The sequence below is a fragment of the Lingula anatina genome, chromosome 2 (assembly GCF_051362555.1).
Source record: "Lingula anatina isolate TDL-2025a chromosome 2, LinAna3.0, whole genome shotgun sequence".
In the NCBI taxonomy this organism is placed as follows: domain Eukaryota; kingdom Metazoa; phylum Brachiopoda; class Lingulata; order Lingulida; family Lingulidae; genus Lingula; species Lingula anatina.
In genome coordinates, this window is record NC_141768.1 from 18,142,987 (window position 1) to 18,161,622 (window position 18,636).

Here is an 18,636-nt window from a genome sequence, read left to right on the forward strand (position 1 = left end):
TAGTCCACCTAGTTTTTGTAAAGAATAATAAATGGTATTGCATTTTATCTGGCATTGGGCCCAAGGAGCAGAATTGACCCTTCATGCATTCTCTGCTTTCAGGGATATTGGTTCATCATCAATCCCCATTAAATGCAAGTCCGACTTGGCATTTCAATCTCCGTTACCACTATACCACTGATTAGCCAGCAGTCTTAAAGTACATGAATCTCAGTCATTCAGTTAAATTATTTTATTTTGAATATGACTTCGGTTATTATTGGTCTGTTAGTTACAAGAGAAATGCAATATTTACCAAAGGACCTTTATTCACTTTTAGTAAAAATAGATATGTTGATGTTACAAGTTATTGCATTCACATTGACCTCTGGTACTAAAAGAATGAACTATACTGACATTGCTCCATATTATAAACAATACAAAAATGGTTATCATTCTGTACATTTCTATATGCTCTAACATATACCTTTCACCAAATTTTTTAGTATTGAACTATCCTACTATCAATAGACTAATGTAGAGGCCAATCAATGTAGACTCCTTGTTCATCATGTGTAAATGTTTACATTCACATAAAATCTTTGTCAGTCTCAGTTGCTTTCAAAGACCTTATTAAAATCAATCCTCATTGATAAGTTCTTTTTGTTTTCTTTTTTCTTGACACTATACAAAACTTTTTTTCCATGCACAATACTAAGATGCAATAGATCGACTTCATGCAGAATATATGGCCAATGTAAAACATTCTTGCCTGAGATCTCGTTGATTTTCAAACTGGAGAATAAAGCTCCAGTTTACATTTGATCTAATAACTTGTCCAACCTTTTAAATACCTGGGTTTGCCATCTTTGAAGTAAGATTACAACTAAGTCATTCCACAAAAAAAAAAGTCATGTCAGTGCTGCCCACATTTTGGGAAATTTTGACTTGTCCCATTATTTTCGTTGTTGTGACTGTACCCTTCAACATAGAAAGATAAAAACAGGAATTAATAAGTGATATTGAACAGTTATACAAATATTACATAAGAAGTGCACCACTGAAGTGAGGCAAATGTTCACTTTTTGTGGAATGACCAGTCTTCCTTCCTCTTGATACTTGCTGCTGTTATCTGCACACATGTAGCATACAATTCCACTACACCTTTCTTTTTGTGCCCTGTGCATTTTTCTCTGCACTTTAATTTTCTGAAATTTTCTTCTATGAATAAATCTTCAGATGAGGACACCATATTCGACACAAAGTCCTATAAATCATTGCATTTAGTCTAGCCCCACTGCTTTCCTACAACCTTGGAAATTCAGACTCGATGTTGAAATCCATCAGAACTCCATGATGACATCAGGATATTTATATGTTCTGAACTGTAATTCAAGTTAATTTCATTGACCCTTTTTCCACTGTTACCAATTTTTTTTCCTTCTGAAACCAGCCTGTGTTGAAATCCAAGAGTTTGGGGTTGTGAAAAGAGATGAAATCAAATAAACTGAGGACTATCGTAACACGAGTGAGGCAGATGCATAACTAACTGATGAATCGGAGGTTGAGTGGCACTGGTTTGACTGGGCATATTGTACAAACTTCATAGACATTGTGCGCCCATTGGAGTGCTTCTTTAAGGCATCTACAGCCTGAAATAGACATTTTTCAGTATAATTATTATAATTACAGCAACTGTTTTAATGATACATTGTCTGAAAAAGAAAATCATTTATTATATTGTATTTATCATTACAAATGTATATTATGCTATTAAAGGTATACATATTCAAGTGCTTAAGTAATGAGCCTGAAATGGGATCAATTTAACAAAATATATCTAACAAAATATATCAAAAGAAAATTATCTTTTTGAAAAGAGAACTGGATTTTTCATTTTTTACAGAAATCAAAATAAAATGCATCTACATTTTTTCTTGAATAATTCTTATGTTATGTATAGCATCAACTGTAAAAATGATTCGGACTGATTTTTATGAATAAATTTTCTTACATTTAATAACACCCCAATGGGATGTCTTCCACAGATTGTGTTGCCAAACTTCCTGAGATACTCTGCGAAGGCCATAGGATTCAAACTTTCAATCAGGTCCATCCCCTACAAAGAAGTGAAAAAGTGACTTCTCAAGTTTTCTACTGCTGAATTACATTATACTGGTTTTGAGGGTGAGGCACAATGACATTCTGCTAAAGATGTAAAAATGGAAATGTGAAAAAGATGGTGTTACAAATTATTCATCAGCTTGCAACATACAATTTGTTAGATAATATCTGATTCAATAATCTAGTATGCATGTGCACTTGTGCATGCAGAGTTGAACTTGAAGAAATGTCTTCATTATAAGCAATTTTGTTAAAGTAATTCCATCAGATGGATGCACTGTCATCTCGACATGTATATTGTTTTATGTTAGCAGCTGAAATAAATATATTGAATTTCAGGCATGAGATTTTTTCAAATCATTGACATTTCATTTTTTTCTCAGTGAATTTCTTGCACAGAACAGTAAAGCTGTGTGCCATATTAGACGTTCAGCACAAAAAGTCACTCTGGTTGGTTTAGAGTTTCGCTCTTACATGCCTGCTCCTTTTCACATAAAGTGATACAGTTTTCTGTATCACACCAGTTTGACTGGTCCTAACGTAATTACACCAGCAGCGTTTAAACTCCTTTTCACAAGCCCTAATGTTACAATCAAAATCAATCTGGTTAACTGGCTATCTTGAGCGTCAATCCCTCAAACTACTGCAATGCAGAAAACTGTACCACTTGCTGTGAAATGGTCGTTACTTCACTTGTGGTTCATACTCACCTTCCTGTCTAAAGTCTCTATAGATTGCCATATATCACCACACGATTTGTCATAGTGAGTATAATGGAAGCGCTTGCCTGGGACAATGTATGAAATAAAATAATGTGAGTCAAATTTTGAAAAATCTATTATTTGAATTAGGTTTCACCTGTCTGAGCACTAGCATGATCTTGTGTTTGAATCCGTTCACAGTGACGTATGTTTGGGATACGTGTCCCTGAGAGAAGTTAAATTTCAAAATCAATTACTGACCAACTATTTGAAAAAAATTGGCAAATGTTGGGCAAATATAAATATCCTTTACTTTCTTTCACGAGACTTTTTTTTTTTTTTTTTTTTTTTTTTTGAGAAAAATTACGATAATAAATGGCTTTTTAAAAGCCTCTAAACCAACTTTTAATGACAAAAAAATAACGTGAAGCCAAACACTGATGAGATAATATATGAATAAATTTCTCTAACTTTTGCTGTCAGTACAGACTAATTGGAAATAATTTGAAATCTATACATTAATTTGTCTGTAGCACTGATGAGCAGTAATTAATCAATGATGCCAAGTAGACTGAAATTTATTAATAAAAGAGATGAAACTGTGGCTGCCTAGCTTGTATTCGGAGGTGAAAACCTTCATGTGGCCAGCACTTCAACTATATAAATTTCACAGAGTAATCTCTTAGCAGACTGAAGTCGTAAAGAATTCATTGATCAATTACATGATCTGGGTGGATTATCTTCAAAGATTGCAAATCCTTCAAAACTTCCAATGAATGAAGTCACTTGAGTGGTTTTCAGAAACTTTTTAGGTCTTGCACTCACTGAAAGCAATCCAGCAACCAGGGTGCACATCAAAATAGTAGAATTGTACTTACTATAATATAATTTAGTGAAACATATGCACTCACCCCAGTGACAGAAGTCTGAAGAAATTACAAAGAGATTCTCTGGATCTGCTAGAAACCGGCTGAATATCTGTCCATAGTGTCTTTCCTTGTCTGTGGATAAAGAACCCACTAGGACAGGAACAATGGTAAACTGACCCTGGCGGCTGAAAATAATTCCCAAAAATTTTCAAGCTAATTTTAAGTTTTTCTTGAATTTATACAAACTTGGTACTTTTAAACAATTGAAAAGTCCTATGTAGAAGTCTTGTATGCAACTTGAAATCCATTCTATATCTTTACGTTCATTTTTAAGTTATGAGTAGAGTAACCAGGCACTTAACAACATAGCATTCTTAATCAATTGACAATAACTCCAAAGAGATCTAATTATGACAATGCATCATAGTGAAGATTCCATCGGCAGGACTTGGACAAAGAACTATTGGCAAAGGAATTACAACATGGCTTATTGGGATGGATGGTACTGCAATCGATATATATCACTGACACTGCTTCAAATGGACAAGACCAATTGCAAGGCAATTTCTACGATAAGAGCATCACAATAAATACTTTTTTTTTGCCTGATTAATTTAAGTGATTACTTTCAAAGCAGTATGACTTTAGAAAAGTATGTTGTTTCAGTACAAAAACACTGGCAGTGTTGATAACTAAATAAAAAAAAAAACATACACAAGGCTCATTTATTTCATGTTTGTGTAGTTCCAGATACTATTGATTTAAAAAACCAGCACTGCATCAGGCCAAGGACGTTCTTGGTCCTTTACCCTACATTTCAGTGCACTTTGTTCTTTTTCTTTAAACACTTGGTACAAAACTTAAGATCATTTTCTTGATAATCTAAAGCTTGGGGCATAATATTTGAACTTTAAAAATGTTAGAATTCTAGTGTTAGTACTCAGGTAAAATAGCAAAATATGTCACTGGATGAAATTTAAAAGGAAGATCCAGACAAATCATTCCAGCTTTACCTTTCCATAACTTTTGCTATATATGGTAAATGCATTTCTATACTGTGTTCCCCTTCATCTGTTCCAATGGTCATGGGTTCAAATGAACCTGTACTGTACAGTTCTTCATAAACTAAAGAGAAATAAAACAGCTTTGTCAGAAATGGTGAGCAATATCTGAGGAACTGGCAAAGAAAGCACTGCATTTTATGTTGTTACAAATATCTGGAACATTTTTCAATGAATATCATTTTTGATTACAATGGTAGTTATTTTTTCATTTACAAATATTTACATAATAAATCATCTTAAATTTGCTTAAACAAATATTAACCAACCACAAGCCCATAAAATATTTCCTAATCATTTAACTGAAAGAAAATACTTTTAAAAATAAAAAAAGCCACTGACAAAATACTTTATCATGTAACAAGAGCTACAGGAGGGAATGGCGCCCCAAAATCAATGCACTTTTGTAAACTTTCGAAAGCCCAATAGAACAAGGAGCAATCCATAAGTCACTGACTAAACGTCCCTAGGTAATGAGTTAGAAATAAATAACGGCAATACTTTATGGAGATTGGGCTACATATGGATTTTTTCAAACCCAAAATAATGGCCAAAATAACAGAAGAAAACAAGGCAGCAAAGCAGTCAAATGTACAGACAAAAAGCAGAAAATAATAATGCACAAAATAGGATACTGTCAAATCTGATGATAAATACATTATGCTTAACTGCCAAGTCAACATTAAATTTTAATTATGCACAACAGGTAATACTGACGAAAGTAAAAGCATAAGGCTTCAGGCCCATGAGAGTTCAAGTTCACACTTAGAAAACGCCAGAATGAGAAAAATGAAAATTTCTCAAAAAAATTGCGTTAATTCCAAAAAAAAAAAAAAAAAAAAATGATGATCCAATAGAGCTGGCTTTCTTATTTGAGCTGTATGTCAATCCCAAGAATCATTCTTGTAAATAAAAAGAAATAATAAGTAACACAGTTTTCTTTTTATCATAATGTTTGTGATGAGAGTGTACAAAATGGGTTTTTTGTCAATTTTAATGCAATATTACATAATGATTAACTGTATAATTACCACCAATTTTTAATTATCTTCTATTAATAACATGGACATTAGAAAATTTGATTACTACTGGGCTTCATGCCCGTGGGAGTTCCAAGTCCAAAACAGAAAGTGCCAATATGTAAAAGATAAAAATTTCACAAAAATGTACAACAGAAAAAGAAGCCAATTAGATTGCAAAAGTAGGCTTTTCTTCATTTCTGATGCAATATTACATGATGCTTAACAGCATAATGACCATCAATTTTTAATAATAAAATAAAAGTATCATGGATATTCAGAAAATGTGACCAGCAAAGCCCGTGGGAGTTCAAAGCCACACCTTGAAAATGTCATGTGTGAAAAATAAAATTTTTCACAAGAAATGAATAACTTCCAGAAAAATATACCAATAAGACAGGTTTTCCAACTGAAGCTGTATTTAAGTCCTATGTTTCTTTCCTGTAAGTGTGGGAAGAGTAAGTGACATGGTTTTGCATTAATGGTCACTTTGTAGGCAATGCCAAAAATAGGGTTTTCTTCAATTTTGATGCAATATTACATACTGCTTAACAGCATAATGACCATCAATTTTTTACAATAAAATAAAAGTATCATGGATATTCAGCAAAAGTCTTCAAGGCCATGGATGTTCGGAGTCAAACTTTGAAAATGCCAGAGTGTAAACAAGAGATAACTGTACTGAAATGAGTTCATTTCCATTTTCAACACCTTTTTACATAAAACAAAAGAATCATTTTACTGTCATTTTTATATAACAAAATTGTTGACATAAGAAAAATATCAACAGAACAACTTCATTTGTCATATTTGCTCCATCCTGAGATTCTTAACATAGTGAATGATTGAACCTGATAAATTGCAATGACATGAGTTTATTTCCATTTTTAACACTTAATTAAACAATACACAATATCAGGTTTACCATCATTTAACCTAGCTTGGGGGACATTTCTGGAAAATGTGTTCACATTGGAAATTAAATATTATTTTATCATTGACTTTCTACTCCAAGGTGTAATATTGGACTGAGTGAATTAGGAGTGTGTAGTTTGTCTTGGGGGCTTATTGAGCAATAACACACATTCTAACAAGCTAGAGAAGGGTCTCCTGCAATGCACCACTTGTATGCATTGGCCAGTGGCCCTTGAAATAGATGTTAGGCACACTTAACAGACAATTTAAAATTACTTCAAAGGTAACCACTTCTGCAAAATCTTTGTGTATGTAAAGTGTATATAATTAAAAATAATTATTAAAAAATTAATTAATTAATAAAAATCAATAAAAACCTGCAAAACAAAGTAGCACTCATCAGTACCAACCAAGATCAGAACTGTATTTGAATCACAATAAAACTGACAAATAACATACTCTTCCCAGATCCATGTCTAAATGAGATGCCTGAACCTGCTCGCCTGGTTAGTGAAATAATTATATTACAGTCTATGTTATTCCATGCCTCAGTATACATTTCTCTCCCCAGTGGGACACTTACTTTTTTGGTCTAATAGTAAATCATACAAAGGAGTTTCATATTTTTCTGTAGTTGATAAAGCGCACCCTGATAACCTGACATGATGAGATGGACCTAGGATGAACACCCGTTTTCTGAAAATAATTAATTAATTAATTAATCATCAAACTAAAACACTGAAACTGCATTAACTGCAAGACATGTTTCAGAAATGAGTGAATGATATAAAATTTGCAAAGATTGAGCCTCACCACTTTGACACATTTCTTGAAAATGTTTTCAAATTTCTTAGAACTCTACAATCGTGTATTCATAAATATATATACATCTTCTTCAACATTACACTGGATTATTAGGAACTAGATCAAACCCAGCAAATTTGGAGTGCTCATAAGCCTGGTTTGAATTCAAGAAAGTTATAAAACACTAATGCCACGAACAGACACAAGTTATAGCAATATGTACAGGAAAATAAATAAAATAAAAAGATTTCAATTCCCTTGTAATAAATGTACTTACATATTTGTGGGATCTACCTGTCTGTAAGCATGGCCGCCACAGGCTCCACAGTAGAAATAACCAGCATGCCTGAAATAAGAATACAGCTGAAATGTCTGGAAAATTATTCATGATATTAAAATTATATATAAATTTGTACACAGGAGATGTAGGTTTCAAACTTAATTATTTGGAAGTAGGAAGTTGAGGTGCTGTTTCCATTTGACAGGATATGAAATCAAGTACTTTCTAAACAAATTCAAAATATTTCCATTTATCAGTGAACATAATTTTGCAGTCATTGGAACTGTATCAATATTTTTATAAAAGAACCAATTGATAAATCCTCAGGCAATGATACAACTGACAAGATTTAGTTATCTCGCATGTTCCTATTTTCTAGACAGCACTAATATCCTTTAACATCATTTTCAAAGAGCAATTCCCTATCCTTACTCATAAATTGTACTTTTTTTGCAAAGAATATCACCAAGAATAGATGTGACACCATATATGGCACATCTGAGCATGGTACTTAGAGGAGAAGATGTTCAGTAAGTAGGAGACAACTGTTGAGAACATCAACAAAATTGGATCATTGCATTCTCTCCAGACAAAATGTTATATGCAGTCCGGCTCAATTGTATTTTCCAAAACATTCATTTTTTCCCTTTCTAATTTATTAGTACTCAAATAATCACTCAGAGATGATCGATGGATTTTCACAAGCAGAAAGAAGTTATCAAATTGAGCATTCTATGCAGATGGGAGAATGTGTGCACAAGTTTTTTTCCACGAAGGTTTCAGCGGATCAATACATTGATATCCATCAGTATGATAAGACTGTGAGAAAAAACAGACATAAACCCAAGTGTGCATACACCTATATATATTTTAAGAGCAGGTTGCACAGGTTGTTCTCATGTCTATGAAGGCGGACAATATTCTTCCCATATAATATTTAATATGTACCCATGCCATTGCATGTTTGATGAACAAACTTATCATCACTGATCTATATGGTAGATAATGCAAACACTTGGTTAATTGGAATGAAATGTTCCTTACTTTATGAATAAAGTATGTAAGCCTTCCTAATTGGATATTAAGATGAAAATTTAACTAAATATTGGAAAATGAAGTTGGACGTAGTAAGTATTTAATGAAAAGTGGACCAGTTACCCTGTTTTTGAAAACATCCATGAGGTTCACAAAAGGTTTCTGGAATTAATTGATAACTTTTTTATTTTAACATTCTAAAGGGAATGATCCAAGATAGCCTTCATCATAGTATGACATCATAGGAGACTAGAAAAAATACAAAAATTGGCACAAGTAAACACCTAATCCGTTGTATGAGGCCTCAGTCTATCAAAAAGCAAATTATGGTCTGAAAATATACTCACGGTGCAATAATGGCTCTTGCAGGCCAATGGACTGGGCTGGCTTGGTTTAGCCAGCCCTCTAGCTGGGCATTGAGTTCACTAGCTAGAAATGAGAAAAAAAGTCATTCAAACCCATGTATTTTTATACATTTAACAAAGGCATTATTCGAAAATTGCCATCTGTTTTATCCAATTTGTATAAAAACTTTGACTGATATCTCTTGAAAAACTGACTCAGTTGAGCTTAAGAAATTTGACTAAAAATTCAAATTTGGCAGCAAACTGCTTTCTTTTTATCCAAAGCAAGCATTCAGCTACAGACAAACACTTGTTATTCACTATACTTTATATAGGATATAGCAAATTCTTGGCCAAAGTCATAATGACCGCTCATCCTTCAGAGATGACAGCTCTTGCTTCCATTCATAATATGCAAGTAAAAATGTTGTGCACTCATATTACCCAGACAAATATCTCAAATCTTCTTGGATTACCATGCATGACAAGGCATGTGGGAAGTGTTTGGAAGGAAGCCACCAGAGGTAAACAGGATTTACTATTATTTATAAGCACTGTCATCCCTCTTGCTTTTGTCTCAGTATGGCAAGTGCATGCAAATTTCAACAAGCTTAAATGATTCGTTTTTTTTCAAGAGGTATCATTTAAGTTACCAAAGGAACTATACTTTTGATCTAACATAATAAATGTCAATGTGAGCCCAGTTATTAGTTTGGCAATAAAGACCTTGTGACTGGGCTAAATAAGACATCAAAAGCTGATCTAGTGTGAAGGAAGGACTATTTGTAGAGGGTCCCATTGAGGGCATAGTGATCTCAGTTCACGAGAGATAAAATCATTAAAAATCAAAAATTGTAGTGAATAAAACTTTATTTGTATCTCATTGAAAATGGGAGTCTGGAGATCCCAAATCTGAAAGATCTAAAAATCACAAATAACTGAGTGTAATAACTTTGCTTCAGGAAGGAGCAGAAATAAAAAGCTGCATTCACAAGTCACAGGGATGGGGTGATTCACAGATCACACTAAATAATATGATAGTTTCAAGCATAATGGGAAATAAAAAGTGCAGCTTTCATGGGTTACTAAAATACCCGATGAATGGGACCCTCCTTGTACACTAACCAATGAAATCTTATGTCACTAATGGATTGGAGGAGGGAGGGAATGGTCACATATTTCCTTTTGGTTTAAATTTAACCCCTCTCCCCCAACCCCACCCACCTCTCTGTCATAATGGGCAAAATAAGACAAAACCAAATATCCTTGCATATTTAAGCAAATTTAAGCAAAATTGCTCCCATGTGTTCATATTTGTGAGGGAAGTGAATTTTCATTCTTGTGCACCCCGCCCCCGATCCCTCAGGTCCGCCATTGGTTATAATTTTTCTGATATACTTCATACCCAGGAATGCCATACCCCTGCTTTAAATTATTTTTTAAACAACAAATTAAGTTTGAATATCTACTTCTTGTCCAGAACGATCGTGTGTAGAACGCAAACATGAATGCAAATCGGAAAACTTAAGCAACCAATTACAAAGTGTAATACTATTATATTTCTGCTAATTCTTAAATACACAAAAATGCCAATCCATACGTCCCTTTGTTCGTAGTTTTACACCATAACAAACATGAGTCATGATTCCCACTAAACGAGTGGCCAGTTGATGGACAGCCTAACGTTTGAAGTTCAATCACGATCAATCCCAGCAGTTTTTTCTCATTTCTATTCACTTATTGAAAATATCTACCTGAACTAGTGTACCAACTGCCAGCGTGACTGGCTCTTCTCACCCTAGACATCGTAGACCCTATTTTGAACAAGGTATTTTCTCTATTTGTCTCCCAGTCTTGCTCTCCAACAACCGGAAGTAGCCACTAACACATGCGCTTGCGTATTGGTAGGTCAAAGGTCAAAGAGCAACAAAGGGTATCTGTAGTTTGGTTAAGCAGTGGGTTGGCTCAAGGAGTTATATACTCTGTTATAACTCCTTGGTTGGCTAGATGCACCAAGATTTTAAATATGCAATATTCATGTTTTAAGCAAATTATTGAACCAAAGTAAAGATAACACATTTTTGGACTCTAAAATAAAGATTCCCAAAATGTTACAAGTATCAAAGGTTGCAAGCACACAAATGTCAGGCAGGCCAGGTCAATATAGAAATCAAAATATGATCCATGTGCCACTTCTCAAGTTGGGTTGACCATAAGAGGTTGAAAAGATCCGCCTTCTTCAAAAAAAGACCCCCTTCTTAAATTGCTAGCTACAGGGCTGCATGAAAACAATAGGAACTCTCACATTTCCCACATTCCACTACCTCCAGACATCCTCAAACAAATAAACACACACAAACATAAGACAAGCAATCAAAAAGTATTTAAAATTGTAAAAATTATTATAATACACAAGCATATAAATTTCATTTAAAAAAAGTAAATTATCATAATAAAAATAAGTGGACATATCTTTGATAAACCAGAAATTTATGACAACACTATTTACTACAGTTTATACAACTTTATTTCATTACAAGTGGACGCAGTTTCTAATAAATTGACTACATGATTAAATATCTGCTGTACCTGTTCTTTGGTCAATAATGAAGCTCAGAAACTGAAGCTACATCTGGCTGGACAATAATAATTATAATGGTTTTAATAGCATGCATTTGTGTATAGAATTTAATAAAATTATGACTAACCTCAAAAATAAGTTAAATATTTAGTATTTTATGATCCAGAAAAATATATAATATCAATTGCAGTTTGGCGAATCTTCAGAAATTCACAAGATGCTAGCATGATCACAAAATGAATGTGCACATCAGAAACACATGCCAGATTAAGTACAGTAAAATTAACTTGTGATATTCACCACTATAATGTTAGTAGTGAAGAATAAATCTGAATGGCTATATTATACATAGTAATGTACTGTAATTTTTGGGGGCATTAGATTTCAGAATCTTTGTTGGTCTTCTGCTCCACCACATTTTTCCATGTACTGGCATACATAAATTCTGTTTATACACTGGGGTTTTGTAAGACATATTATCTGAATCTATGCTAAATTTCTTTGCAGGATCTAAAACTGCAACAGCTGAGAGTCCACGTATATTAAAAACAAACTTTCCTTCTCTTTTCCTGAGAACTGTTTTTTCAAACATTTGTTCTTCCTTGCTACTCTGTACATTCTGTTTTCTTCTTTTGTGTTTTGGCTCTTTAGAATCAGATCTATACTTATCACTTTTTCTTTCTTTACTTTCATGTTTACGCTTTGGTCTCTTTGAAATGATCAACTTGATTCCTTTTGAAGAGTCATTAGTGCTTTTGACTGTCAAATCAACATTGCTGGTGTCCTCTCCCAAAAACAACAGGTTCTCATCAGACTTATCTGATGGCTCAGAAGGCTCTGATTTCACATCGCCATCAATATCGATTTCGTCTAATCGTGTTTTATCACTGGTGTGTTCACTGTCAGCTTCCATTTTATCAGCAGTGTTCAAGAATACTGCCAGCAGATCTTCTCCACTCTTTAAGCTGTCAGAATCAGCCAAACTCACTAAATTGTCAGTTTTCTTTGGCATTTGGTCCAACTCTATTTGGGCCACTGGAAGCCGTGTAGATAAACAGTCACCAAAGAAACAGTACAGTTTCTCGTACAATTCCTTGTAAGATTTGTAAACCATCCTGGTTGGTTTTGTCTCTACTTGCTTAAATAATTCTCCAGGAAGTTCATCGTTCAGCATGGGCTTCATGTCCTGGGAATCTGTCTTGGTTTCTGATTTCACCTTTTGTTTAGAATCTGAGTTAAGATCCTGAGAAACTGATATCACCTTTGGGATGTCTATTCGTAAAGGGGCTGGTCTTCTTTTTGATCGTATGTTACTGCCACATTGTTTTGATGGCTCATCTCCATTCGCATAACTGTATATTCTAAACCGCAGCACTGATTCTGAGGCAGTCTGCAAAATTTAGTGTGCACAATTAAATCGTGTGAAATGAAAATTGACAAAAGTAATGTACTCCATTGGACACTGCTATAGCAAATCACTTGGAGACATACTCGTTTGATAAACGTCCTCTCAACAGTGTTTATCTCTTGATCAGTACTTTGGCATTTAAATGAAAGCTGCTTTCAACTTTTCTAAAAAATAGAGTTTTACTAAAAATCAATGTTACTTTGTGCCACATATATATTGTTGTGCAATAAAATTAGTTATTACTTACCAATAAAGCACCAACCACTTTGGATGCATCTGCCTTTAATTGCGCATTTCCAAATGTATTATTATTCAATATATTTTCAAGGTGTTTCATGAGAATGGGAAGATTTGGAAGAATATATTGTTCTGTTACCTGAAATTGAAGTAAAAAATCATTGTATAATATTCTCACACAAATAATTTTCTACACAGACAGTAGAAAGAAATTTTCAAGAGATCTAACTTCTAATAAAAAAGTTTCATAATGAACAGAGTATTGAAATAAAGACATTTTTGATCATTTAAACCTTTTACCAGCAGAGCAAGAAAGATGTGTCACCTAACAGACAGCCAGCAGAGTAACATAAACATCACTTCAGTCATGGCTCTAATATAATGCGCCCTATCATCGGAAAAAATGTTGTTTATACGACCCTAGTTGCTAAGCAAATGAGATACTGACCTAGAAGTTGTGGTTGTTGTAATTTGAATGCAATTTCAGGTAGTGTTTTACTGGAGAGGTTGTAAAATATTTAATTTATAGATGGCAGCAAACAGCAAAGTTAGTAGACATCCTGGTCGCATTTCAAAATAACAAAATTTGATCTTGACTAAGATTATACAATGTTTGCTGATTTCAATAAAGATTCTAGTGTTTCACATAGCAGAATTGACTTATATTGAGTTGGAATGTGGGAGTGGGAGTGGCGAGTGTGATAACAATATGCTGGCTGATATGCCAATTGCCATTTATTTGCTGAGGTGGCATTGTTTTTTGCCATGGAAGGGTTAAGATGTTCAATATTTATGCTGTACACACTATACTAGCAGATAACAATCATATATCAAATAACAAAAAACAAAAGCCCACTATTTCCCGAAGGGCTCATTTAAAACAACTCATCTTTACACAAATGAGACTAAGCATCGATATTCTGAGAGAAATCTTCAAGAATTATCATCCACTCTTTCACAGAATTAAATGTGCATGAATGAGCCAGAAATAAAAACTATTAGTGCACTCACGGCAGTTCCCAGAGATGCCATGCCCATCACAGTCCCATAATGTGAACAGGGTGGTTTGGTGAGGTCTACCAAAACCTCATTCAATATTTTTATGTTCTTCTGGGCCAACTGATTCACTTGTGAAGACCATTTGCTGATGTTAACACAGAAAAAGAACAATATATGTTTAGTAACTTATTGAAATATTACAAGACATCAACATTTCTAGTGGGTTAATCTGTATTATATACATTATATATATATATATGTTTAACCTTGTCAATCACTAATCCTTCATAACTGTATCTTATAAATTTCAATATGTACAAAATTTAATTCACTCCAACCCTGACTAAACATAACCAAGTATCACTTACTTTAAGACCTGAGCTAGTAACCTGGCAGCATAATCTCTCAGTGCCCAGTGGTCATTTAATGGATTGATGGACGCAGCGAGTGGTTCCAGTAAACAATACATTATACCCTGTACTAAATGGTTTAGCTGAAAAAACAAACAAAAATGCATAAATTTGTCATGGAATATTACTTTGAATAAGACTGAAGAAACAATGCAATTATTGTCTGTGTTTCTTACATTTAGTAACAGTAAAGATTAAAAGATCTTTCAAATCATAAAACAATTCTTATTCCCTCTAACCTCACAACTTTTTAAACAACTGCAAATGGAAAGATTTACAATACATGCTTATACAGAAATGCATACTTGTACAGAAATGCATACTTATACAGAAATGGACTTACAATATATACAGAAATGCAATCTCTTTTATACTAATGACAGATTCAAAATTCTATGAAAAAGGGGCCACAGTGAAGTATCACTGATTAAATGTGAATACCTCCCTGTAAATTCTTAAGTGTATAATTCTGTTTCCCACAACACTTTATCTTATCTGCAAAAGCTGACATCATCTTTCCTGCAGCCTCACTCCATTTGAAATACAAACACCTTCCCCACATCAAATGCCAGTAAAATTTTGCAAACTCATTCAGTTACTTGACCACTGTTTATGCTTTGGGTCAATACATTCTTATACCCTAGTGACCCGAAGGACCTGTAAGCTGAAAAGTTTTTAACACAGACTGCCCAGAGGTCATACTCACATATGGTCTTGGTTCCAAGAAGAGTGAGGGATTGCTGATTACAGCCTTGACTGTATGGAGTAACTTCGTCAGCTGCGAAACATCATGACTTACAGTCCTTACCTAAAATAGAAAAAATATCCCTCTTAAACATAGCTTGACTAAGTTAAAATATACTAAGGGGTATTGTAATGAACTTTACATAAAATTATTAACCACTCCACATTGTTAAATACTTATTTTACCATTTGCATCCTAAAATTACATGTAACTGATGAAACTATAAACACTAACTTTTGATAAAACCTCCCATAAGCCATTTGTCTGAACGTAAAAAAGATTTGCTGGTGGATAAGTGAAAATTGCTGTTACTTGTTTTAATGCTTTAATAAGGTATTGAAATAGTTATGTACCCCCTGAGATATGAAGTTCACCAAATATGGCATCAAAGGTAAAATTCTGGCATTGGTCCTTAGATCCTCCAAAGCAATCTGAAACCAGATAACTGCTTACAGGGCTGCATTGAAACACATTTAAATGGATCAATTATTTTTAACAACCATGCCTATCACTTTTCAGTTGCATAAGATTCTTATTAAAATATACATGGAACAAATTCAACTAAGTGTCACGGTGGTGAAAAAATGCAAATATCAAAACCACCTTTCAATAATTTTAACACAAATTTATCAATACCATAATGCTGTCAGTTACAACAAGCACCTCCATTGCCTCAGAGGTGCTGAATCAAAAGGTTGTCTTACAGGTTTATATATCAAACAAATTACCCTCATGAGTTCGTCATCGTTCCCCAAAATGGCCATGGTCATGTTATCATAGTAGGTTTGTAAATCAGCACTTATTCCTTTGTTCACTTTGCCATTCTGTTTGCCTAAAAATTAGAAAAAAAAACACTGCATTAGTATTTATTTTTCATAAAGAACCATTATCCATTTAATTTGCTGTGCTATTTCTTGCTCTGACCACCAATCTTGATAAATGTATATTCCAAGTAGTCGAGGTAACTATTCATTGCATGTACCCTCACAATCCTCCAAAAGAAGTTCACAACTAATATGCTCTTGATATCACGGACCTCCAAATAACCAGATTGCTTAATATGAACTTACTTGATGTAAACAATAATGTACACGGTACGATCAAGCTCAAGCAGACATAGACAATTACACATAATGATTTATGTATAAACACAAACACACATATACATATACATATACAGCATGTGATTAAGTAGTCTAATGCCTTGGAATGGATCGGATGTAGTCTGGTGAAGCAAGTTAGTCTAATTCTGGTCTAAATTGGCCCTAATGTGAATGCGCTTTACCCTTATAAATAGCAATTTTAGAAAGCTTAAATTCAATCTCTGTCCATTGCTCCCACTTTTACCTTACCTCCAGAGGTTGGTGCTCCTTTATGGGTGCCTTCAACCGCAAGCCAATGAGCTACAAAAAAAAAAAATAATAATAATAATAATTAAATTCTGCATATGGAATGTCTAAAACACAAAGATAATATATCAAAACAGACCAAAAGACTTATTTGGTGACAACAAAATAAATGCTTGACTGACAATAAAAACAATTTAAAGTACAGATTATGTTCAATCACTTTCATTTATTCTAATCAGTTACTTTTAATGGATGTGGAGCCTGGATTCTGGGGCCCACATCCTCCCAGAGCCATTCCAGCCAGATTGACCTCCCTGTCTTCCACAAAATGGAGCTCGCCTCCTGCAGTCTGTCGAAATGTGGATGGTTCCCCAGATCCTTGTCCATATATGACCTGAAATGTGAAGAGGTAAAAGTCCGATCCTTATATCTAACATAATAACACACAATTATATACTAAGTTTTTAATTTTCCTTTTTTTATATTACTTGAATTGGCAAAAATATAACAGGTATTATGGTGATATTATGATGGTGTCAATTAATGGGTTGGTTCATAACTACTCAAGATGAATGGGAGGATTTCATTGTATTTAGTACACTTTTGAATTAAGAGAATAAGACTCTCTCATAATGACATTAAATGTGTGCATCTTTCTTAACTTACCTCCACATCACTTGCACTTAGTGCCTTGTTAAAATCTTCAGTGGTCAGTCGCCTCCTCTTGCTGTGCCTCATGTACTGACAGCTACTCTGAAGATCAAAAATAAAGGATAATAAAATGACATGTAGTTGATGCTATCGAAATTGCTTATATATAATTCTAATTAGAGTTGAATATAATATACCTGCAAAGCTTATCTGCTGATGGAGTCCAGACCAACAAACAACAGCAGGGCATGTCCACCATTAACCCACCCCCCTCCCATTTCTCTCTCACACACAAACATACACACATACACCACCACCATCATCACAAGAACAACAACTGCACCCTTGCCTCAGTTTTTGGACTCACATGCTATGAAGGTAAGCCCTCATTATACCATGTGTTAAAAACATTTGAGGCTTTATGTGATGTCACATTTAAATGGCATGCAGGAGTGGCAGTAAAACTTTTTCAAACTGCATGGTGCACCATGGATCGATACAAAATGACTTTAAATGAGAATAATGTTAGATACAACAAGGTGTGCTGGTGGTCACACAAAAGGACGTGGATGTTCATACCCATGAGAGTTATAACCACAGAGTGGAATGAGTCCTAACCAGCGTTAAGTACCAAGCATTAAGGCCGAAAACTGAGGCAACAACGACCCCTCCCCTCCAAAACATAGATGAAGATAAAACCTAAAGTAAGATTCCATCGTCGACTGTTTTGATGACACGACATTTAAAAACCAAAAGCAGCAACAAAACCAACACTTTTAACTGCATTCAAGTACCTGCACCGCTTCTCTCAGTCGGTATGTAGCATCTTCAGCAAGGAGAGCGGCAACACTCTCGGTCACTTCAGAATGGCCCTCTGCCTCCGCAAACAGGCGTATGGATTCCCTGGAGATGATTGCATATCGTTTCTCTTCCATGTTACAATTTTCATCGCTGACTATGCAATACAAATACACTCCGTGTGATCCACTAATTGAATAAAATACATTTTTAACACGGCCAATTGATCATCTCATGGAGGCGGCCATTTTTGTTGACGTTCTGCAGAACGTCACGTGACATAATCTAGTATAATAATCTCTTTTAAAAAAAATTACAAAAAAAGGT

General features: G+C 34.2%; 2 protein-coding genes across 3 annotated transcripts; both read right to left on the reverse strand.

Annotated features, from left to right (window-relative positions):
* Positions 1-290: 290 nt before the first annotated feature.
* LOC106171061 (protein MEMO1-like) lies at positions 291-11,054 on the reverse strand. Its single transcript, XM_013551182.2, has 9 exons — positions 10,886-11,054; positions 9,135-9,216; positions 7,750-7,818; positions 7,252-7,364; positions 4,687-4,798; positions 3,716-3,858; positions 2,814-2,890; positions 1,994-2,098; positions 291-1,631 (listed from the first exon to the last, which is right to left on the reverse strand). The coding sequence occupies exons 1-9, from the start codon at positions 10,935-10,937 to the stop codon at positions 1,494-1,496; spliced, it is 891 nt and encodes a 296-aa protein (XP_013406636.1). The 5' UTR covers positions 10,938-11,054; the 3' UTR covers positions 291-1,493.
* A 441-nt stretch (positions 11,055-11,495) lies between these two features.
* On the reverse strand, positions 11,496-18,585 carry LOC106171089 (TAF6-like RNA polymerase II p300/CBP-associated factor-associated factor 65 kDa subunit 6L). 2 transcript variants are annotated; one of them, XM_087006747.1, is made up of 11 exons: positions 18,306-18,585; positions 17,527-17,613; positions 17,104-17,254; positions 16,864-16,914; positions 16,240-16,343; positions 15,865-15,942; positions 15,473-15,574; positions 14,725-14,849; positions 14,369-14,501; positions 13,368-13,496; positions 11,496-13,102 (listed from the first exon to the last, which is right to left on the reverse strand). In XM_087006747.1, the coding sequence occupies exons 1-11, from the start codon at positions 18,444-18,446 to the stop codon at positions 12,050-12,052; spliced, it is 2,154 nt and encodes a 717-aa protein (XP_086862873.1). In that variant the 5' UTR covers positions 18,447-18,585; the 3' UTR covers positions 11,496-12,049. The 2 variants fall into 2 exon arrangements, with proteins under 2 accessions (XP_086862873.1, XP_086862874.1); XM_087006748.1 differs by lacking the exon at positions 18,306-18,585 and adding an exon at positions 17,709-17,773.
* Positions 18,586-18,636: the final 51 nt, after the last annotated feature.